Source organism: Corvus cornix, chromosome 2 (assembly GCF_000738735.6).
Source record: "Corvus cornix cornix isolate S_Up_H32 chromosome 2, ASM73873v5, whole genome shotgun sequence".
NCBI classification, from domain to species: Eukaryota; Metazoa; Chordata; class Aves; order Passeriformes; family Corvidae; genus Corvus; species Corvus cornix.
Window position 1 is genome coordinate 61,458,185 of NC_046333.1, and position 23,762 is coordinate 61,481,946.

Below are 23,762 nucleotides of genomic sequence, written 5' to 3' on the forward strand. Positions count from 1 at the left end.
AAAACTTGCTTTAAAGCTTTTGCACTAGTATTTTTCATTTTGCACCCTAGTTTTACAGCCCCTCAATTTTTTCCTCTGCTGTTTCATTTCTAAATGCTCTTTGTTTCTATCTATATAATCAACCACAGTGCACACAAAATATAATGTAGGATATAAAACCGTGAAAATAAAATCTGGGAAAGTTGCAAGCAATTTTTCTAGCAAAAAGTGCATGTTCGAGAAGACATAAACAAAGATTTTAATAAGCTTCACACAGTCACATGCCCACTCATTCCTCTAAATTGTCAGAGCTCTTGCATAAGACTTCTTTTATATTCATCTTAGTCCCTGAAGTTACACACATCTTAAAGTTAAAAAAGATAGACTTGTTAATAACACACAAATGTTCATAGACATAACATCTTTACAGATATCCTCTGTGAGCAGATCAAGCCACTCTCCATATGTATTTAAACGCAGTGGAAGGCTGGAGTTTTTAAGTTGTCAGATCTGTGCCTGGGTAAGAGGGGCTCTATTTTCACTCTTGGAGCAGTGAGAGATTAGCAGCTTGAAATCACTTTGACAGTTTCAGTTACTCTCCTGCATACTGCAGGGAATTTTAATTCCAACCTGTGAAATTGTAATTGCTTCTCAAGAAGAGCAGGAGGATTCTGGGTAATGGCCACAGCCAAGCTCAGTGTCAGAGTTGCCAGTTGCTGCCACTTCAGATATTACTTGCTGTTATTCAAAAATCACTCCAGCTTTCCATATGGGAAGTTGAACTGGGGAGTGAAACTAGATTAACAGTAGCTATCAGATGTTCAGAGATGTGCAAGGAATGATGCAACAGAGGTGAATCTCCTCAAAAAGCACCTTCTTTTTCTTCTTTCTCTTGCTTTATAGAACAAGCTTTACATAAAACACTTCATCTGTCATACTCTTTTTCTAAACAAGTATACCATTACTAGAAAGCTACAATGAAAAGATTAAATGACAAAGTCCTCTAGCATACAATGCACAAGCAGAAAATAAAATGTGTGTACTTAATGTTGTTCATGAGAGATTGAAGATGTCTTTGCTACTCAGGGTTCTGTGGTTTGCAAGATTCCTCATAGAAAACAGCCAAAGAGAACTCAGAGCTACTGCAAACATTTAAGAAAAATTGTTGAGACTGGTATCAAATGGAAATGATATTCTTTTTTTGCTCTGAAAAAAGGGCACTGAATGTAGATTGCTTATTAGCAGACCCATTCTCTAGTGATGAGTGTGTTGAGGATGTGTAAAAGTGGGATCAGTTGACTGTGGGGTAACCGCTCCTGCAATGACCTTGTTAAGCTGGAGTGCAGCAGATTTCTCACCCCCCCTTATGGCTTGTAAAGAGGGAATACTTGGTGGAAATAGGTATCAAAGATAATGCTGATGTAAAAATTAAAAATGCTGCCTGGCAGGGAAGTTAGAAGCATTCAGGGAGCCAAACGGGATCAAAAATCACAGATCAGATGTGTACAGGTCAACTTGTTCCATGAGGAGGATGTACTTGTACAGTTCACTCCACACTCACTGAGGTTTCCAAGCTGCACCAGTAGCCCCAGGCTTGGTCCAGGCTTGGTCCAGGTGAGCTGTTTGACCAGAACTGATTTGCTCAGCTCAGTGGGTTTGGAAGCTTTAGCTGTACATAAACAGAAAACAATAACAAACATAATGCTGCTTGACAACACAACCTCTCAAAATCTAAAGGAAGGCAACAAACTATGTGATAAACAACACTTCCTACTTACCAAATTAAAGCTCAGTTTAAGAATATACTGTGAGCAATGTCATTTACAAAGTCTTCTTTGGCCTCTTTCAGTATATTGCACTACTTCTAAGAAAATAAGCTGGTCCCATTAAAGACAACGATGCACAGAATCTAAATCACAAGCTTCATAAATCTCCGTAATAGCTGATGCAATGAGTCTGTAATTGCCACGATTAGATAAGCTAGAGTGGCTGACAGAGATAATGCTAGAGGCACAGAACGTATCTGCATAGATTATTCCCATCACATGTGAAAATTTGGCTTGGATATGATGATTTTGCCAATCCACAGTTTTCCTGAGAATCTTGCAATCTGTGGTACTTTCCTGAAAATTTCAACTCCCAGAGTCAAGTTGGTGAGGTTTTTTTGAGAATTTCTCAGATTTGTTAGAAAAGTAAATTACTGATTGTTATATATTCCTTGCTCTACAGAAAAGCCTGAGAAAAAAAGCAGCCCAACAAAGAGAAGCAAATCAAGGGCACGATTGTTGGGGTTTTGCTTCCTTTTTTTTTTTCTTTTAAAACTCATGTGTTTTCAGTCTTTGTTCATGACCTTCATGACCTTCAGTAGTTGCAATAAGGAATATAATATTCAAGTCATCACACTCCTGATTTCCTGAAGACAATTACATCTGTTGTTATAATTTACAGGCTGTGCTAAAAACATCATGGTGGAATTTCCTGATCAATTGTCTGTAACTATTATGAATCCCCGGTTTATAAAGTACAAAGCACTCTTACTAGGGGATTATTCCTCTGCACTGTAGAGACAATGTACTGGTTTCAGCTGGGATAGAGTTAATTTTCTTCACTGCAACTGGTATGGGGCTGTGTTTTGGATTTGCTGTTGTTGAGTGGAGCTTGCACCGAGTCAAGGCCTCTTCTGCATTTCCAGGAATGGCTGAACACCTGCCTTGTCAAAGTAATGAATGAATTATTTCCTTGGTTTCCTTTGCTTGCACGGGCAGCTTTTGCTTTACCTATTTAAGTGTCTTTACCTTGACCCGTAAGTGTTATCGCTTTTACTCTTCTGATTCTTGCCCCCACCCCACTGCAGGGGAGTGAGCAAGTGGCTCTGTCTTAGCTGCCTACTGGGGTTAAACCACAACAGCCAAGTAAGACAGCTCTGCTCCATCTGAGTATGAAACAAACATTAAAAAACCCCTCTGCAGTTCCTGCTCTTATGACTTTAAACAGTCTTTGCAAGTGGAAGTTTGGATGAAGTTTCAGAAAGGTGACAAGGCATGAACAAACCAACAATATTATGCGATCAGGTGCTGGAAGAACTGGGCACACAGTCCAGTCCCTGACTGACCAGGACACTCTCAGCATGTTTGGAGATCCTGTTATGACAAAAATGGCTTGAAGAAAGTAATTAGAAATTTTCATTGTGTAAAATGCAACCTTCCCACTAAGAGAGTAATAATTGTCTTCTTGAGCCAACGCACAGCTTCTGGAGATTCACATGTAGTTCTTTAAGCATTGTATTAAATCTACAGACTGTATTAAATCCATCTTTTAACAGAACTCAATCATCAGAACTACATCTTCCCATTCAATTATAAAAACCCAACACCTTTAAAACTATTTCTATGTAAAAAACAATTCTTGTTGTATTAACAAAGCCTAATAACTAATTGTGAACTTGAGAGAGGCAAGATGGCAGTCAAAAATTCTTTCAGACATGACAGCAAAATAAATAGCAACAAATGACAAACTTTAATGGCCTTGCAGTGTTCATTCTAATGTAAAAAGACAGATACCAAACCATCACACTGCATCAAGAAAAATCTTTAGGAAAACTTTAAATATCCTAACCATAAAAGATGACCAATATCACTCAATGGAAAGATCCTTACAAACTTAATGCAATTTTACCTGATATAGCAATTATGAAAAGAGTATGTAATGCAAACATTGCATCATTTTAGGAAAAAAAGAAAAGGAAAGGTGCAACAAACTGTTCTACCAACCAAGGATCTCAGGTTTTGGCAAGATAGGCCTCCCTACAGTTTATTAACCTTCTCTCCTTTGAATGACAGGAAAGGCATAGAGTGAGTACAAATTATTGCCCAATTTAGATTAGCTTTCTTTTTTTCTAAAAAAAAAAAAAAAAAGAAAAAAGAAAAAAAGATTTGTTGGTAAAAGTGTTTCCTTTGAAGATTTTAAACAGCAGTTTCACTGTTTTTATAAAAGCCCCATTCAGTTCACGGTTCTGTTTTCATTCCTCTGTAGTAAAACATAACAAGAACTGCCAGTAGAGCCAGGCTGACAGACAGGATCTTCAGTCCACCTCCCTCTTGTTGCCATGGGAGCTGAAAAGCCATCCACGAGCTGAGCCGTGTTTTCACTGGGATCTCAGCAGAAGGCTGGGCTTTCCAGTTTGTGCCGTTCTGTGGTGCACGTCTGAACTCCTGTGAAGAAATGCACATATTAAGATTGAAACTGTTATGTATTTCTGATTGTACATACCAAATACAATCTCCTCTTTATACTGAAGTTCAAATTAATGTCCTTTTCAAGACCAACAATTCAACCTGCAGTGCATCATCATCAGGTCATCAGTTTTTCATACAGGAATCTTATAAATGCCATACAGAATCAGTATTTCTAATGAAATTAACTGCCAAATCAATGCAGCTGTTAGCAACAAAAGCAAATCTCCAGACCTCACTGTCAGCACAGACAGTTGTTTGGTGGTTATTTTTTAATTTGTTTTGCTGCTATCTCACTACTTTCCATTTTTTGGCTTCTCCAAACGAAATGTCTATCCAGTGATAAAGAGGACCACAACACTCAATCCTTCGCACAGCAGGGATCTTCTAAAGTCAATCATCGACTCCTGGTGTGCCAGCTCAGTGGTGCTTGAAAAATCCTCCCACAGGGCTTTTCCTTTCCCCTGACCCTCAGGAGGCAGCTGTGCTAAAACACTCACCTTCTCATTCAGCATATTGAATGCCAGTTCCCTGCTGTGCCTGCCATTACCGTTCCCAACCTGACTGCAAGCACCAAGATCCCCAAGAATATGAGGTCTTTTAACTGCAGCACAAGTTACAGATGTTGCATCACTATTTCAGCAAAAAATCCAAGTGAAAAGAATAAAAGGCTCTTTTCTCTCGTACCCTTGTTCAGTTCAGCATTGTAGATACTCAAAAGGAAAAGCATCCAGTGAAACTGTAATCTGATGACATTTGCAAGAGATATAAGTGGTAAAGGTGTAATTAAACAAAGGTGTAATGATGCTGCATCGTAAGATTCAATATTTCTGTTGATCATTTCTGTTTTCCTCCCTATATTTCAATAATCTCTTGGGAATTCAACTGAGTTCAGTTGGATTTTTAATTGGTTCGAAAATTTCCAGTTAAAAAAGGTTTTAGATTAAACCATTTAATTTTTTTCCCTTTTACATTTTGTATAAAACAAATCAGGGATCCAGAAAGTACCTATCTGGATAATCTTGTATTTCCAAGAAGCTGAAACAGGGCCACATGAAAATACAGACCAGATGCCCGCTTGGTCTTTCACCAAACATATTTCTGGGGAAACTCAAAAAAATATCAAAGCTCCAAGAAAGGTGCCTGCCCATGAAAGTGTGACAGCACAATTCAAACCTTCTGTAACTGCCTCCTGTTTTCCATTTCAGCAATCAGCTCCATTATAGTAATTGTAGGAGGAAAATAATGATTACTACTGGTTAGGTAAGTAAGCATCAAAGCGGCAAATGACAGCCTGGAGTAAGTGCTATTCTAACATCGAAGTTATTGCTGACTTACACCCCAATTCACATAGGCAAAGGGTTACTGACCAAGTGAACTATGAAATGAGGATGACTTCTCACACATACTGCACTTAGAAGACCATCAACTGGGTAAACAGAGGAAAGGAAACAGGCAAGCACACTGGGATGTAGCTCTCCACAGTGTGAGGCACAGTAGCAGCACCACTCCAGAACTTCAGTCTATACTGTGCAGAACATGTTAACTTAATCAAAAACTATTGTTCAGTTATTAATTACAATCAGGTTCTAAGGCATCTGAAATTTTAGTACTTGGCCATAGCTATTTTGTCCTCCCAAATCAAAGATGATTAACCTTTACCTGCAGATTAAACTTGAAAATGTACAGTATTGAGGATTTTTTACAAATGAATCAAAATTCTTTTGCAATTTATTATTTTTAGATATTTATAAAGCTTTTCTTTTCTTTGCAGGTCTCACAAATCTCTACTAATGTAAGGTGCTTAATTTATGGTAATGACCTGTTTTTACATGTATTGTTGGTACATTAACACTAAGGCTAACACGTGATTCAAAGGAATGGATAAGGCTGTAAAAATATCACTACAACTAAAGTCTTATTTCTTCTGATATTTATTTTTCACTGATTCATGACTTAAAATTTGGCTGACTACAATCAGCCTATAGACTCCTAGTTAAATATTTCTCCACTGCATGATGAAAGTCATGGTTATTTAGTTGTACAAGACTCGATGCTATCCCTTGGCAAGCAGATAAGGAGGGCTAGTACCTCATAAATGACCTTGTAACTTTCTCCTCAATGCTCCTCCTCTTCATGCTCAGCGTCTGTTCCTATCTACATGTCTCAGCAAGACTAGGGACAGCCAGCAAAATGCCCCAACCACAAGTTACAAGTTGCAAAATGTTTCAGAGACTTTTGTTTACTCTTCCCCTTCACTACCAGTTAAGCACATCAGCGTTTCATGTATTCAATCATGTTTCTGTGCCATAGTTTACAGCAGTGACTTCACTGGCATTTCGTTTATGTTATACAGTTTTTCTGTTTTCCAACATAAAACCAAAGAGTCTCATCTTGCTGGTATAATTTTGATCATGAATAGCCTATACTGCTTTTTTTTTTGTTACTATACTGTTTTCTTACACCTCTATTGCAACAAGCACTGCATATGCATTAGGTAGTGCTGCATACTGCTAGTAGGACAGAACGGCACAAGAGATTTTAGCAAGGTTTACAAAGTTCCAGTGGTGGTAAATGCTGCTGGTGAGTTGTCCCAGTAGTATGTCATCTAATCAGCCTAAGCACAACTGTGAAATCCATTTTTTCCTTACTTCATCATATTTCCAATAAATGAGATGATCATACTGATACACTAAACTCATTTTTTCTTTTCTTTCTGTAGAAAGACAAAAATATCTTGATTTGCAAACTGAAGTGACCCTTTTCTTAAAGATGTACATCACAGCTCACCCCTTAAAACACTGCTGCATTTCTGCTTGATAATGTACATCTCGTCAGGTGACCCTGCCAAATATATCCTTTCAAGGAAAGTAAAGAGTATGTTCATCTGATCCATGTTTTCTAAGCACTATTCTCTATTTTGGCCCAAAATTCTGCCTGAAACATGAGTAATACCACAGGCTTCCATGAAAATTTCCCTCATTATCATCACAGAACATGCATTTGTAAAAAAAAGAGTACATCTGGCTCCCTGTGACTGAAAGGCTCCCGTAGAAAATGACAGTCTTTTTGTCCCCATCCTGAGATTCATACAGAGCTTTTAAACCCAGGATAATCACTCAGAGACACCTGCAGGTGGATGCCTCTTCCTGAGAGTCTGTGATGTAGCTCTGTGAGACATGGCAGAAATTCCCCAGTGGGAAGAGGGGCTCTGCTAATGGGACCATGTCACTGCACCCTCTCCCTCCTCAGTAAGAGCTGAGTGGCCCTCACTGCAGTCTGGACAACAGTGAAGGGCCTGTCAAGAATAGATGCAGTTCTTCTGAGCACACAAGTATCATATAAACAGCTGTATTAGTGAAAAACACTGTATATATAATTTTATGCACCTTTGGTGTAAAAAACCTCAGTGGAGGTAAAGACCTCATTTTTTGAACTAACATTTACACTCGTCCACTCTCCATGCTCTCACTTAATAGAAGCATTAATTCTGAACAGCCCTTATTTGTACCTCTGTCTCTGTGACAGAGAATAAAATATTCACAGTGCATTAGTTTTCCAAGGAAATCTTTAAGTCATTTCTGTAATATTCTAAACTGATATAGCTGTGATATTTACCACATACTACTCAGAGTAGTGATCACTAGTAATCACTAGTCAGAGTGCAACAGTTCCTTAAGCTGAGCTCAGAAATCACACTTTTGTAGCTGCAAGAGTTAGAAAGATTACCATAAGGATTCATTTCAGTGGAATTTAGAACTAAATTCAAAGCCTCTTTTAACAAAATTGCTTGGAGGAAGCCCTAAGGTAAAGAAGTTCCAAAAATATGTGTTTATACTAGTTTCAGTCTCGATAGGCCACAAACTATTTGGTAGACTTGTTAAGCATTGCTCTCACTAGATAGGACCACAGTGGAGGAAAAGGTACTCTAAGATTTAAAACTATATACTATTAATCAAAATGAGGGGAGGTAGGGAGATTACCAAACCGAAATGCAAAGACAGACACTTTGAGCTAAGCATCTTGTATTTCCATGGAGGCAGCCTTTAATCTTGTTTTGGCAGTCACAAAGTAAACACAAGACTTTGCTAATAAGGTATAATATAAATTATTAAAACTTCTAGTGTATGATCAAATGCATTTCAGATTATTTTTTGAATAATTCTGTCTTGACGACTGCCAGGAGTAATATATTTTGTGTACTCTTGCACAGACCCATTCATTGCTGTCTTTCTCAAATTTCAGTCCCAGATTAAACCACTGTGCATGAAAGAAATACATAATCACATCAAAACCTAAGATTTGGCATCTGTCGATCATAGCCTTGCTTTTTGTAAGATCTCACTTCATGTTAGTCAACAAAGACATAAGAGAAACTCTTTAGCTCTGAGCTGAGGTTTTAATAGATTCAAAACATTTCTTACATGCAAATTTCTTTTATGGCTCAGGGGCACTGTTAGAGCTTGAAGTGTTAGCTAACTGCTGTGAAAAACTACTTGACTGAGCATATCTCAAGATAAATTAGACTTCTGAATTTTTTAGCCCAACCAAGTACATCACACACTTGTACTACTGCCTTTAAAAATATGGACTTTTACATAATCATGCACAACAAGTCTGTGTGACAAATTTAAAGAAAACATGTTAAAATATGCATTACATATCCTGCTGCACTATTTGCAACTCTGGGCTATTACACTTTAAAGGCATTTTTCAGATTTAAAAAAACAAACAGTTACTGAAGGTCACATAGATTACACATCCAAAAAATATGTAAATTAAATTTTATTGAATAGCTCCAGAAGACACATTTAGTTCTGTAGGTATTAAGAGAACTCCTTTGATTTATTACCTTAAAAATTTTACCAGCCTTCTGCAAATGTGGAATGCTGATCTTAAATTACAAAATAATACAGAAAATATTTTTTTCCGAATGGAAGTAACATGGTAATTCCTACAAGAAGCATCCCTACCACCATGAAATCCAATGAATGCCCAGTACAATGCTGTTAAGAGAAAATGCTGTCTACAAGCATGCTTGTGTCAGATGTTATCAGCTGTACACCATTCCTAGGAATCTGTTGATTCCCAATACACACAGAGTTTACCTACCCATTTTAAAAAATAAGAAACCTTGAGGAAAAAAAATAAAGAAGCCAGGTCCTTTTGCAAAGGAAATTCATATTATTTCTTCTTTTTGGGCTTTGAAAACATCCAGTGATGGAGACCACGACCTCTCTGGGCCTTTGTTCCCCTGCTGGAGCCCATTCATGGCGAAAATGCTTCTCTTCATATCCAGTCTGAACCTCTCATTTCAACTTAGGCCCAGTCTCTCATCCTCCCACATGTGCCACTGGGAAGCACTTGGCTTGGTCTTCTCAGGAACCTCTGCACTGGCACTGGGAGGCCTCTGCTGGGGTCTCCTGAAGCCATTCCTTCTCCAGCCTTGAACAAGCGTGGTGCCTCAGCCTCTCCTCACAGGCCAGGTGCTCCGGCCCCTGACCATCTCCATGATACAAATCTGAACTCATTACAGTTCCCAGTTCCTAATTTACATCAAGATCACTACAAATGACCCAGTCAACGCAGGTCAGCAATAGTCCTAGGAGCTGGACCATGGTCAGATACAACTATACAGCTAATAATGGGAGGCTATAGAGATTGATTGACCTTAGGCTCATCTGCATTAAATATGACACTTCCTTCCACCTGTCAGCCTCTATGAAGACCATCTTTAACTAGGGCCTTCCCTGACCTGCACAGCAAGTCAGCAAAACCTGTGGTTTTTCCAATAACACCTGCATGATCTGTCTGATTCCTTTGATCAACATAGAAAAAAACCCCTTGCTCACTACACAACTTTTACCTTGATTACTACTACAATAATCCCTCCTGTCCATTCTCTTTTTCTTCTACTTCTCCTCATTTCTCTCTTGCATCATATGACCATGCAGCCTCTCTAATAAGCAAAGGCAGAGATGCCACTAGGTACACAAATTTGTAATGTCATGTCATACAGACACACATCTGGAACTTCCTCCTCCTACATTAACATTAAATTCAAATTTTAATATTCCTATTTAAGAGTATTAAATGAATCCATTTTCTCTCTCTAAATTCCCACCATTACTGTATGGCTGCATTGGTGTTTTTCTTGGCAGACATCTCTGCTCTCTTCCATGTTCTTACCTAAGGGTAGGCCCTTGCCTACCTACTTCTTTTTCCTCCCCCAGTCTGTCAGATTATTCCCTCAATCAGCCCTCAAAATTCATAAAGCACTTAGATGCTAGACAGAAGGCTGAGCAACTGGGGCTTATTAAATGACTTCCTTTGTGATCTACACTTTGAGGAGGAAGGAAACAACCAAAAAGCTCAACTAACAAAAGAAACAAAAACAAGAGAAACAACCAATGGAGAAAACACAAGCCAAAAACCACCTCCAAAATGTTTAAAACACAGTCTTGTGCTGTTTTTCATTATACCCACTTGTTTTAGCCTGTTTCTTTATATTTACTTATAAATGCTTCAAGCCAGGACTTGGCTCTTTTTTTACATATTTGTATTTTGTGCTGCTATTAAACTTAGTGACTCAGTATCCTTCCACTACAAAAACAATGCACTGTCAAAATAACCTGTCATTCAAGGTCAGACATGACATCTTTAAAAAAATAGTGTGATGCCTGGATTCTGAGATTCTGAGCTTTATTTTTTTGTAATAAGGTGTGGGGGTTGTCAATCACTATGATGGAATCAAAGGACATGACAGCCAGCATTCCAGCTAGCACCTGCAACCACAACAGAACTGAGAGATCTTCTAAACAGAAAAAGTTTGCAATTCAAAAATCACAGTCACCCAAGCAATGAGTTGAAATGAAGAATGAACATAGCAGCACAATGTGGACAAATTCAGGATGGGGTTCTGTCACTATTCATCTCCCTATGCATAGGACAGTTTTATGAAGGAGATGGCAGATACTTGCTCTGGGCACTTATCTGGTAATTAGCTGGCTAACAGACAAATCTGTTTCCTAGAGCTCACCAGCACAGGCTTCATGGCTTTGAAAATACATTACAGTGAATTACAGGATGTACATTAATTTGTAGTAACACTAGACATCATTTTCCAGTGTGCATACCACGACCTGTCTTACTAGATATCATTCCACAGGATTCCAGGTTGCTCCTTCTTTAAAGGACCACTGCAATTTTTTTATTGGGTTTTTTTTGGGGTGTTTTTTTAAATGAAGATTTTAAGGTTGTGTTTATAATACAACAATTTTCCCAGTTTATTTTGTTGGATGATGAAAGAACGACAGCATGTAAATGTTCTAAGACTGCTCTACAAATGAGAATATTAAATGAAATATTATATACTTTTTTTACAGCACAAGCTTTCAGAGACAATCACCTTTTTTCTTCCCTTTTAAATCTTGAAACAACAATGACAATTATGGGGAGGTCAATGGCAGCTACAGGCAAAGACACAAAAGGTTTCCATCAGAAAGGGTACCCCAGTAAAATGAACAGCTAGATCTGAAAATCTATATTCATGTCACAAGAACCACCAATATAACTGAATGATATTCACATATCAACAGTGAAATGAGTAATACTGCTTTTACTCAAGGGACATTGCCTCTCAAAAGCAGGAAAGATTTCAAAGATCTTTCACATGGAGCAAAGTAGAATAAACTGATATATGTACATATTCTTGGCTAAAGCCTTCCCCTTAATCCTAGAATATGTCATAATCCTGAATTTATGGTGTTTTCATTTATTCCTACAGAACCAAGCATTAAAATGGAATGTTCCACAGAGACTTATATAATACAACAACCTCAGAGACAAAGGATATAGCCCTTCTTAAACTTCAATGTTGTGGACAACAAACATGGTTAAAAAAGAGCATTTGAAATACTTTGCAATTATACTAGCTTCCAGAGTCCCAATTTCATACCTGTAGGTATCTGTGGGATCTATACGCCTCCCTTGTTTTACAGGGAGAGGAGAAAAATAAAAAAGATTGAAGTGTCTCCAGGGCCACAATGCAAGTCAGCAATTAGGTCTCTACAATTCCTGCCTCAGATTCCAGATGCCACCAGAAGCCAACATAGCCTGTAAAACCTTTTATGTCTGTAAAGTTTAAGTTTTAAAACCGTTTTCTTAAAGCTAGGCAATGCCTTAATATGCAGTCTCCCGACAATTTCTCTTGCATTTATTTTCACAGACTTTTCTGCCTAGGATTAAACACCTATGGTTCCTCGGACTGCAGATGTTCACCAAGCACAGCTGGAACCAGACCCTGGCAAAAAGAAGCATTTCATGTAAGCCTAAAATTTAACAGTTAATACAGCGTGACTGATCTTGACCAACTTTGTGGGTTCAGTGATAATACAAAGGTTTTCTTTTCACAGCGTCATGGCCTCTTTCCTTTAAGTATCCTTAGTTGTTTTAGGAGGTCTCCCACAGTGCCAGTTAGCATACTTTTGAGCACCTGAAGGAGTGTCTGGAAATCTGGGTCTCCTTTTTAATTTCACACTCAGACAAGTTCAGCTGCAGTTAATGGAGGGCTCTCTCATGGAAACATCAAACAATGGTTACTTTCTGTGATTAGCAAGCCTAACTGATCTAACACAATCTCTATCCCCAGTCACTACAAATGATTCGTCAGCCCTTCCCCACAAGAAAGATTACATGAGAAAAACCTTTCTTGGCTTGCAGAGTATTTTATGCTAGATAATCATGATAGCACCTTGGCGCTCTGTCTAAGACATCAAAGAGCAGTAAGTATCCAATCTGCAGGCTGGAACGAATATCTACCCTCAGGAGAGACTTCGTATCATTCAGAGGGTGGTCTGACCAAACTTCTGCAGTTATACAGTGCCTGAGCAGGGACTTGCACCCAGTCATGCTGAAATACTGACCATTTGTACCCACTGGACCTCAGTCCTCTCCCACACGGGTGTTACACAGTGTGCTCTATCAGGTTGTATCTGATAATTCCTAGGATTAGCTCATGAGGAGAAATGCAGTTTCTCTGGAATTAACCATGAAGTAACAAATACTAATTTCCTCCTTTTCTTTGCTATTTCGTCCCCTGGAGTTGTCTTAAATGCTGAAAAGTCACCACTGCAACTTGCTTGAATATATGCTACAAAATTTTAATAATTTTTTAAGTATCTAGTTCCAAGCATCTTTAACTGGCCACCATCAAAATTTTTCTCCAGACTAACCTTCTAGCAGACACTTCGAATATCTGCCTCATCTTTATCTGTGAAATGGGAAGTCAAAAGCTACATTTCAGGAGGATAATGCAAACATAAACTTACAACTGTTTCTGAAGCACTCAGAAATTTAGTTATGGGGGTCACAGTAAAGGTTAGAAAGAAGTAAGTAACTTCCTTGAAAGCGAAGTTTAAAAGGCATGTAATGACACTATTATTACATGACAAACAATGAAGAGGAAAAATATCTAACAAAAGCTTATCACATTGGATGCTAGGAGAAATTTCTTTACCCAAAAAGTTCTCAAGCATTGGAACAGGCTGCCCAGGGAAGTGGCTGAGTCACTGTCCCAGCAGGTATTTAGAAGATGTGTGGATGTGGTACTTGGGGCCATGGTTTAGTGGCTTGGCAGTGCTGGATTAGTGATTGATGATCTGTAAGGTCATTTCCAACCAAAAAGATTCTGATACTAAAGGAATAGTCTCAGCTCTGTGCACAGGGGAAAACACTTTGTGCATGGATGTGTGTGAAAATACTGCACAAGTACCTAATAAAAAGCTGAAATACAGTACAGTTGGCATTTACACAGAAATGAGGAGTGTTAAACTTTTCTCTATTTAGAAAAGGCTACTGTGAGAATACAGCCCATAATATTTTAATACAGCTTTCTTTCATGTTTTGCTATTGCTTTTGTCTGTAGGTGGATACAAGTATTGACAACAATTGACTCCTGGCTAAGTGGTGTCCTCCAAACCATTTCAATATCTCTGCCTATCCTAGCAACTTTTGAACCTACTCACTTACTTCAACAGTGGGAAAACAGCAAAGGCTGGTAAAAACCCCTCACCCAAGTTGAAATCAGTGCTCCCGCTGAGGGAAAGGGCAAACCACAGCCTCAAGGAGCTGTTTTATACCATCTTCCTGCTGACCAACTTGTACCCCTGAAACTCCAAATCACATGTGGTAGTTACACAAATCAGGAGAATAAGTTACACAAAAGTCAGAAAAACACAAATAAAACAGAAGATGACCTGAAAGTGGCAAACATATACCAATTGTCTATAGGGGTGAGAAATGCAAGCCCACAGGACGATAACTGTGGGGCTTAATCTAGTCTTTAACAAATTGATGGGTTTGGATTTTAAAATGTTTCATGTCTCCATACTAAAGCTTAACAGCACTACAACAGTTTTCTTTCATCACACAAGATACTCCCCCAAGTATAATTCATTCCTTTCCAGCTATTAAGAGCTGCACATCTGGCTTTCCCCTGTGGTTCTGTGACAAAATCTGATTATGCTACAGAATCTTAAGCACTCCTCACTGAAAAAATAATGAACTAACATTTCTTTGGACAGAGACACATGAGCTGAAAGAGGAAAAGAATTCCTGTCATTCTAAGCACTGCTTCCATCATTTCATCAAATTAAAGTTCTTGTATTTTAAAAAAAATATCTGTGTCAGAAATGGATATTCACAGCTGTCCTTTTTGTATGATAATTACGTTATCTGCATTTATCAGAGATTTTGTATGTGAGAATTGCAAAATAGTTTCCATACGGGTAAGATAAATCACAGTCACACTGACTGAAATGACTTAACAATCACATGTGAAGTCATGTCAAAACAAGGATGAGAGTTAAAAAAAAATCCTCTAGTCCTGATAACAGGACCCTTTCCTCAGGACCAGAAATCCATCTGGTCGATATTATGCATAGGTAGTTTTTGTAGCTATGTGATTTTTTTTGACAAAGAGAGCTTGAATGTACTGCCTACACATTTTTGTTCCTTCAAAAGTACTTTCACAAACATTTCCAAGCCACCCCAATTCAAAATGGAGCATTTGCTCAAATTCTGTGACAGTACACATATACAGGTATGAAGAAGAATCCATCAATTTGAAAGCCAAGACATTTAGTGAATAATTTTCTCATATAATATTGTGTCAAGGACCCCCTGATTATACTGAGACTGAAGAAAAATAACATTAATTTCCATGGGGCTTTTTCTTTTTGTTTTGCATTTGACATCTGGCTCTCTAGCCAGTCAGGTTTCATTCCTTTCACTATTTATCAATCACACATCCATCTCAGGCTTTAGTACTGGGGTGGTCAAACCTTTTTTGAGAGGTCACATGGGTTGACCAAGTGCCTAGACTGCCATGCCTTGCCAATCACCCGGCCAGACAGAAATGCATCATGTAATTAATAGCTACGAGCTCTCCTGCTCCACACATCACATATGCTCCCACTTACATGACACTGACCTGGCAGCCTTTGGAAAAGAGGGCATTGGATAACACCAAATGAGCCAGGTGAACTCTTTAGGTTGTCCCACACCACAGGCTGCCCATTTTTGCACTGGAATAATGACAACATGCTCACCTATGCTCACATGTGTGGAGAGGGCTTCTTTACAGGCCAAGTCTCATGAAACAGGGTTTCTACTGGTAAGACCAGGTAAAAAGGCAAAATAAAAACTGTCATAAAGAAGACATTGATAGCACAGTGACATCAACACTCATGATAGTATTTGCTGACTTAAACGGAGCCAGAAGCTTGGGATTAACTATTTTCTTATAGGTAGATGAGCTATCTAAATCAAAAATGGTCTGCCTTTGGGCCCTTAATTATTCTGTGTGAGTGCCATCACCAAGAACAATTGAAAATGCACATTTCTTTTAGAAAAATATTTATAAAAAATTTTTAAATGTTTGTTTTTAATTTACAAATGATTTGTCAGCCCTTTTCTACAATAAGGAATAAGAAAAATCCATATTATTTCTTTCATACCATGGTGGCATTAATGAATGTGTAATTCAACTTTGGTTTTGAGCTTACACCACTGTATCCTAATTTAAAGTGACTTCATGCCAGTGCTTGTTACCTTAGCAATTGAAAGCTGAAGCACCACTGCAGTACATATATTTCCATCATCATGATTCCAGTTTTTTAAAATATCTAGGATTGAAGAAATATGTCCTAGATCATGATTTTGTTATTACACCAAATCTGAGTTGTGGTCCTGACTTGAGGAAAAGAAATGAAAGTAAATATGCTGAAACGTTAACATCCCATGGGCTTGAGTTTCAAGCACAGAAAAGCTGCGCTTGAAGCCCTCCGACTCTTTTGGAACCTCAAAACATGATCTGTTTCTGATGCCAACCTGCGAATCCACTTGGAGTCAACTCTCTGTGAAAATTATGAACAAGCTTTGGAATATGTTGTGATGAAAAAGAAAGGCTTAACACCTAAAGGACTCTATGAACAGATGCAGCACCAATTTTACCTTAGTGGGAACATGTATGGGATTTGGGCTATCTACACTACCCCTACCACACCACCACCATAACCTTTCATGCTAACCTGACTGTATCTTTCAATCCAGAATTCCTTCATCCCAGCGCTGGATCAGACAATTACAACAGATCCAGTTGTAATTTCTGGCTAGAATAGCTGGCATTAGAATAAATCAGTAGAAAATCTTTTTGCATCTTTGAGAAGGGTTCGGAGGTCTGAAATAACAAATTATAGGTGGGGGAGCTCTTCAAGTAATTTAAATACACAATGGGAAGTAGTCAGAGGAAGGTTATCAAGATTGGTGTACTGTACACTAACCACAAGTAAAGCTGTCTTCAATGAAGTACTTCAGTAACCAGTAATTTTTGTGTTTCTTTTACTTAATGGTCTTTGATAAAGCCCACAGGAACAGCTTGCTTTGGAACTTGCTAAAAGTAAGAACTGATCCTAAAGCTCAGTTTAAGAGTCAGGTCCTGTGAAAACTAATAGGCACTGAGCCAAGTTCCTTAGAGAGAATGCAAACTTCTACAGTGATTATTCCCCCTGTAGTTTGAGAAAACTCCTTTAAAAAATATCTTAGTGGGAGAGATTGTAGTAGGAGGGCAAGGGTTTATTTCTATTTTTTGGTCCAGTAAAACTGCAACAACACGCTTTAATTGCTAATGGCATGATAAAGGATCTGAAGGAAATGTTAAACTTGATGTGGAATACAGCCTGCAGAAACACAAAGTCACTGTATGTAACCTTTGAATAAGCACCAGTTTCTAAGTTTGCTTAGATGCTACAACATCCTGTGGACTGTCTTTGAGCATACAATCATTCCAATGTGTTCAACAGTCACAGTAAGTTCTCTGGATATTTTAGTGTAGTTAGAAATATATCCTTGGTGGACTAAATTTAAGGCTGTGAATTTCACATTCACTTCACTGAAGTACGGTATTTGAATATTTTAAGATACCTTTTCTCCAGTGTAGCCATCAAATAGAACTTATTACTCAACTGCAATTTAATTTCAGTCAAAGACATAGCCCCTGCAAATTTGCCTTTGAATTTTTATATGCAGACATCTCCCCAACTATAATTTAGTAGCGACAAAACCTTACAAAATTTGTTTCTTTCTCTTACTGAAAAGCCTTTTCCCCTTGTTCTTACCCTTCTTCCTTATTACCCTTGACACCACAAACTTAAAAAAAATCTCTAATCTCTAATTAATCTCTAACAAGTATATTAAAAGCACAAACATAAATTACTATGTCCAAATATTATAAAAGTCTGACTGAGAAATTATGATTAAAAATGGATCTGGGTATCCTACTATAACTCACAATTAATCCTAATATTGCCAGATCAGTTCAACGCTTTTTCAGTGGATTTGTCAGAACAACAAAAAAAAGCTACTTGCAAAATTTATGTGTACCTTAGCAATTCTCATTATCATAAAGGGAATAAGCAAGAACACAAAGGATGATTATTAGACTATTAGAAATCCATTAATCTACTCAGAATCTAATAAAAAATTTGAACATGTAATAGCATTAAAGGATACAGAACATGGCAGTTTACCTTTAACATGGTTTGGTAATTTCTTTGAAATGAGATACACTTTTAAAACAGTTCTGAGTTAAAAAAATAGCTTAATCTCATTACTGTAATTTTTATTGCCCTTCAAAACAATCTCAAAGGTAATGAATCATTTCACCTCAATGGTTTTGGCAACAAATACATTTCTAAGAGGTGGAAGTTCAACGTTCCAGAACTTTGTATGTGTAAATCCAAACCTCCTACTGACCTTTCATTTGGTGATGGGGAAAGCTGTATCATGAGCTCCATGTGCCTTTTTTGGGCTGTCCCTTTCAAGTATTCATGTAGAAAGACTATTTTGATTACAGCTTCAATACATGAGGAACAGACAGAAATAACATCCACTCAAGACATAAATATCTGGTGCCTCTGTGTGTTTGCTTGCAGGGAAAGGAGAGACAGGGAAGGAACAGAGAGAGAAATACTACTCAAGTGTGCTTTTTGGTGCTCTAAGGAGTACTAATAAAAAGGGATGACAAAATACTACAAGCAGAGACAAAATGTACACATGGGCTGAATATCTTTCACCTCTCTTTGTATTAAAAGTCTATTGGATGATTTTTGCGGATTGGATGTAGATGACTTCCAAAATAACATAAAAGTTGAGAAAGTTGTGGCAGCTATATTTTTCTCCTGAAAGCCAGTTAAAACTTACTGAAACATTGGTACATTAAACAATAAAGGATTACTAAAAACAAATGCTATCTGATGCTTCCCAAAGAGTCTGTTTGTTAGAGATCTGATGGAAATATTTTAAAAGGAACTCCTAAATATTACAGGGAGTGTCAAGCAGTTAAAATTACCATGGCTACACACTTCCGTATGCCAACAGAGAGCAGAACCCACTCACTGATCTTGCAGCGCAGCAGCAGCAGGTTAAGTACTAGAAATAATACACAAAAATGGTGGAACTATTTTAGCACTTGGAGTTTTACTTCTGGAGGCAGAAGGGGTAGAACATTTCTGTTTAACCTTTTCTTATTCTCCAGAAAGTGACTTCGAGTTGAATCCTCCCAGCCATTACTATTTCCATTTATTGCTTGGCTCTTGGGCGTGCTGTCTTAAATCACCTCTATGTATTTTAGCCCTCTAAGCAGGGCAGAGAAATGTGTTGGATCAGCACACTTGCACTGCCTACTGTTCTGGTTTGCAAGTCATCAAATGGCTACATTAAATGTTCACAGAATTACAGCAGATAAGGCTGGAAACAAAGAGGTCACCTAGCCCATACCCACCACCCAAGGTGGCTGACCTACATCTCAAGTGTTTGTCACAGATATGGGCTAAGTATGTTTCTAAAGATTAGTATTGATTAAAGCTCCCCAACCACTACACACGATTCAAGTGCTTGTCTAAGCCCAGCAAGAAAAATTTACTCTGTCCAGAAGAAAGAATCGACCCCAAGTTTCAAATTTTAAGCCGAGAAATGGGCTTTCAAGCAGAAGAAAAATTCAAGTCAACTCAAATCCCCAAATAAATAAAGCCAACACAGCATGCAGATAATGTGTAGATCATGAAAATCAGCATCTAAGAAACAGCACATGGCAAATTTTTGTTCCTTTTCCAGGAAAAAATGAGACTTTCGAAGGTCCTTTTTAAAAACATCCATAGGTGGCACTGAGCTCTGCTCTTCAAAAGGAAATATTTCTCTTATTGCATTAATTTTATAGCGATCTTCATGAAAAAACTGAAGAAAATATAAGAAAAAAAGATTAATTAAGAAGAATTTTACGCCATCTTTTATGACCTCTATTTACAACTAGCAGGGAATACAAGTAACACATTAAATAAAACAGATTAATACACACAAAAGCACTAGGTACTTGTATACCTTGCCCTACAATCAGTTCTTTCAGAGAATCATTGAATCATAAAATGGTTTGTGTTGGAAGGGACCTTAAAGATCATCTATTTCCAACCCCCCTGCCATGGGCAGGGACACCTTCAACTAGACCAGGTTGCTCAAAGCTCCACACAACCTGGCCTTGAACACCTCTAGAGATGAGATAGCCACAGCTTCTCTGGGCAACCTGTTCCAGTGCCTCATTCCCTCACAGTACAGAATTTTTTCTGAGTATCTAATCTAAACCTACTCTCCTTTAGTTTGAATGCATTCCCCCTTGTCCTATCACTACCTGCTCATGTAAAAAGTCCCTCTCCATCTTTGTTGCAGATTCCCTTCAGATACTGGATGGCCACAATCAGGTCACCCCAAAGTTTCCTCCTTTGCAGGCTAAACAAGCCCAATTGTCCCAGCCTTTCCTCATAGGAGAGGTGCTTCATCCCTCCAATCTTGGTGGCCTGCTCTGGACTTGCTCCAACAGGTCCATGTCCTTTCTGTGCTGGAGATCCCAGACGTGGATGCAGCACTGCAGGTGGGGTCTCACCAGAGCAGAGGGGCAGAATCCCCTCCCCACTTTGCTGGCCATGCTGCTTTGGATGCAGCCCAGGACACATTTGGCTCTCTGGGCCGTGAGTGCCCATAGCTGGGTCATGTCCAGCCTCTCATCCACCAGCACCCCCAAGTCCTTCTCAGCAGGGCTGCTCTCCATCTGTTCATCCCCACACTGTGTTGATACCAGGGATTGCCCTGACCCAGGTACAGCACCTTGCACCATGGGCCCAATTCTTGAGCTTGTCCAAGTCCCTCTGGATGGCATTCCATCCTTCGGGTGCGACAACTCAGCTTGGTCACAAAAGAGGTGTCAGAAAGTGGGAGAGAGTGCAACTGAGCTACCGAAAGGTATGTTCCTAAGAATGCAAGAGCACCAAGTAGTGCACTGTATTTTCAGAAAGCATTACTTGAAAATGACTTTATATAGAAGACGTTGCCCTTTTTTTTTTCAGTATGTTTCTCTTTGATAGAAACTTCACCACATGTTTCTCAAATTGCCCTTTCTTGGACTTTGTGATACAAAGATCTCTTTGCAAAGTACCTTTCTGAGACAGGTAAAAGGCATACTCTATATTAGTTTATCTTTCTTCTTTGGAAATCCCAATCCTTCATTAGCATTTCTCGTACTTTCTACAGTTTCTGTTTCTGAACAGAAATTTTATGAAAGACTCCTCTACTCACACCTCTATGCCATTTTTTGATCTAAAATTTGCTTCCTCATTCTTTTTTTGCCCTAAATCTCTAATCTCTAGTTCCTGTTCAGGAACCAAATTTTCCACCACTTTGAAACTCCAGCACATGTAAAAACTGTGCTTATTAATTAACGCACATCTTCCACATTTCCTTCCAAGTCCTTGAAGGAAGTTTCCACTACAGAGATCTTAATTCTGACATGATTTCTTTCATTTCTGTTCCAGCAGAAGACATTTTCTTCCCCCTTCTACATTTTATTTTGCCTGCAAGTGAAGTGCCCTTTCTACCTGAGATCAGAGAGTTTCCTTTAAGCTATGCTTTGTTGAGTTTTCTTTCTGGCAGGCTATAAAGAAGTGTTTGATATATGCATCTTTCCTGTTTCTTAACATCAGAAAAAAAGGCTGGGTAATGTTTAAAGGTCATCTTTTGCTCACGTAACTAGAAAATACTGGTGGCTAACTGGAAGACCAGGAACATAAAGCTTCTTCATTAGTATCCAGAAGTACAATGCCACAATAACCTACTGCAGGTTATTGTGGCAGTTAAAATGCAGTGAGGATGGGCGAGAAAACAGGAACAAGCAGAATGACCAATTAATTGGTTGCTAACTGAAAACCAGTGTCTCATTCCTCATTTCCTCCAAAGATCCCAATGACTTGAATAACTATGAGCTTAACAGGCCAACTGTGGGTATTTCCAAGGCCTGGGAGCTACAGAGATGTGCACCAAGATCCCGGACTCACAAAAGGAGATAGTGCAAATGGCAGCTCCCAGCAGATGCCATTCACAGGGGAAGTGTTAGACATGGAGAATATCATCATAGAAACCAATGGAAAACAGAAAACTGGAAGATGTGCCTGTACTTGTTTGAAAAGAAAGTCAGTCATGGATGCGTTATAGAAACATGAACTGTGAACATAAAATAATCATGACTGGGGATTAAACAGCCTGTTAAAATTATTTTTTTTTCTCTCGCCTTAATTTTCCATCTGATTAGAATTTCCCACCAAAGGCCCTCAGACTTATGGGACTTCGATTCTGGTAATGCGTTGCAACTCTGGCAGGTAGCCAGCCCTTTATTTTTATCCCTCAGCTCTTTGGTCTTTTCTTCATATATTTCTCATCTTGCACTACTTTTTTCCTCTAGTCACAGAACATATGTAAACAACCAGAATTATTTTTGGAGTACAGAAGCATAACATACTCTATTTCTGGTTTTAACAAGAGATCATATTCTTGCAGATTCTTACTTTTTTTCAATTATTAGCTTTGGGCAAACGTTTGTCTGTAAACAGGATACATTTATTAGGTATTTTACTTTATGCTGCTGAGAAACAGTCAAGATCTCTAAATATGGCCAAATAAAACGAATACAAATATAAAATGCTTTTTAAAATTAGATTACATTCACACTGTTGACACACACTGCTGACTTTTCAAAAATATTATCCAACTATAATATACTCAACACTATGTGCATTGCAAACCGACCTCCAAGTCCTCAAAGACAAGTTTACCAGAGTGCTTAAGAACATAGAAGACATGCTAAATTGCTTTTCTGAATCTCAAAATGCTGAAGTGCACCCTTAATGCTTCGTCAACTCCAAGCCTGCCTCAGTGAAAGGATGTAACATCTACAGCATTTATATCTTCTTTTTGTTCCTGTGAAACTTAACAGAACTAAATCTTGATCAAAGCTTTGAAATACTTATTCACTGATCTTTGTAATTGCGGTTAGTAACTCATGACAAGTTTGTTTTGTCTGAATGTTCATTTTAAGGTTACTGCCACTACTTTTTAATGTCCAGTTCACATACATCCTATGCTAGATTTACAAGAACCAAATAAAAAAATGCCTTTACACGTGTTCATGCTTCATTGACTTCAACTTTCACCTGTATATCCTCTGCAATGTATGTCTTCTAAACACGGTACTATTACTAAATCAGCAACTGCACATTTTAAACCCAAGTCAGTCTACAGTAGATCTCAGTCAACTGAGATTTCCAAATGTGTTTGCCCCCTCCCAAATAGCCTCCCTGTAAAATTTTGGAACTCGGAGACAGCACTCTCTTTTGAGTGGCTTTTATAAAAAAATTCATGCTGAAGTAAAAAATGCATTTTACTACTTAGTATGTCCACTACAATCACTAAATCTGATTGCTTTGACAGTTTTTAACCCAAGCTGCTGACTCCAAGACTATTCTGTCCTTCCTGTCCCAAATTCTGCCACAGACCCTAACCTTACTGAATGTCAAGACCTTGTTCTAAGCCCATCTACTTGGTTACGGTGTTTTCCTTAAAGAATATAATAACTGTAAGACATTCTACATCATTAGTACATTAATGGATATATAT

The 23,762-nt window shown here is 38.3% G+C and overlaps 1 protein-coding gene across 5 annotated transcripts in view; it reads right to left on the minus strand.

The window, feature by feature from the left end:
* Positions 1-214: 214 nt before the first annotated feature.
* Positions 215-23,762, minus strand: part of CDKAL1 (CDK5 regulatory subunit associated protein 1 like 1) — a 394,035-nt gene continuing 370,487 nt past the window's right edge. For all 5 annotated transcript variants that reach the window (XM_039548277.1, XM_039548278.1, XM_039548279.1 and 2 more), the window contains one exon: positions 215-4,190. In XM_039548277.1, coding sequence (XP_039404211.1) covers positions 3,984-4,190 — 207 coding nt within the window. In that variant the 3' untranslated portion in view covers positions 215-3,983. The remainder of the gene's footprint in view (positions 4,191-23,762) is intronic.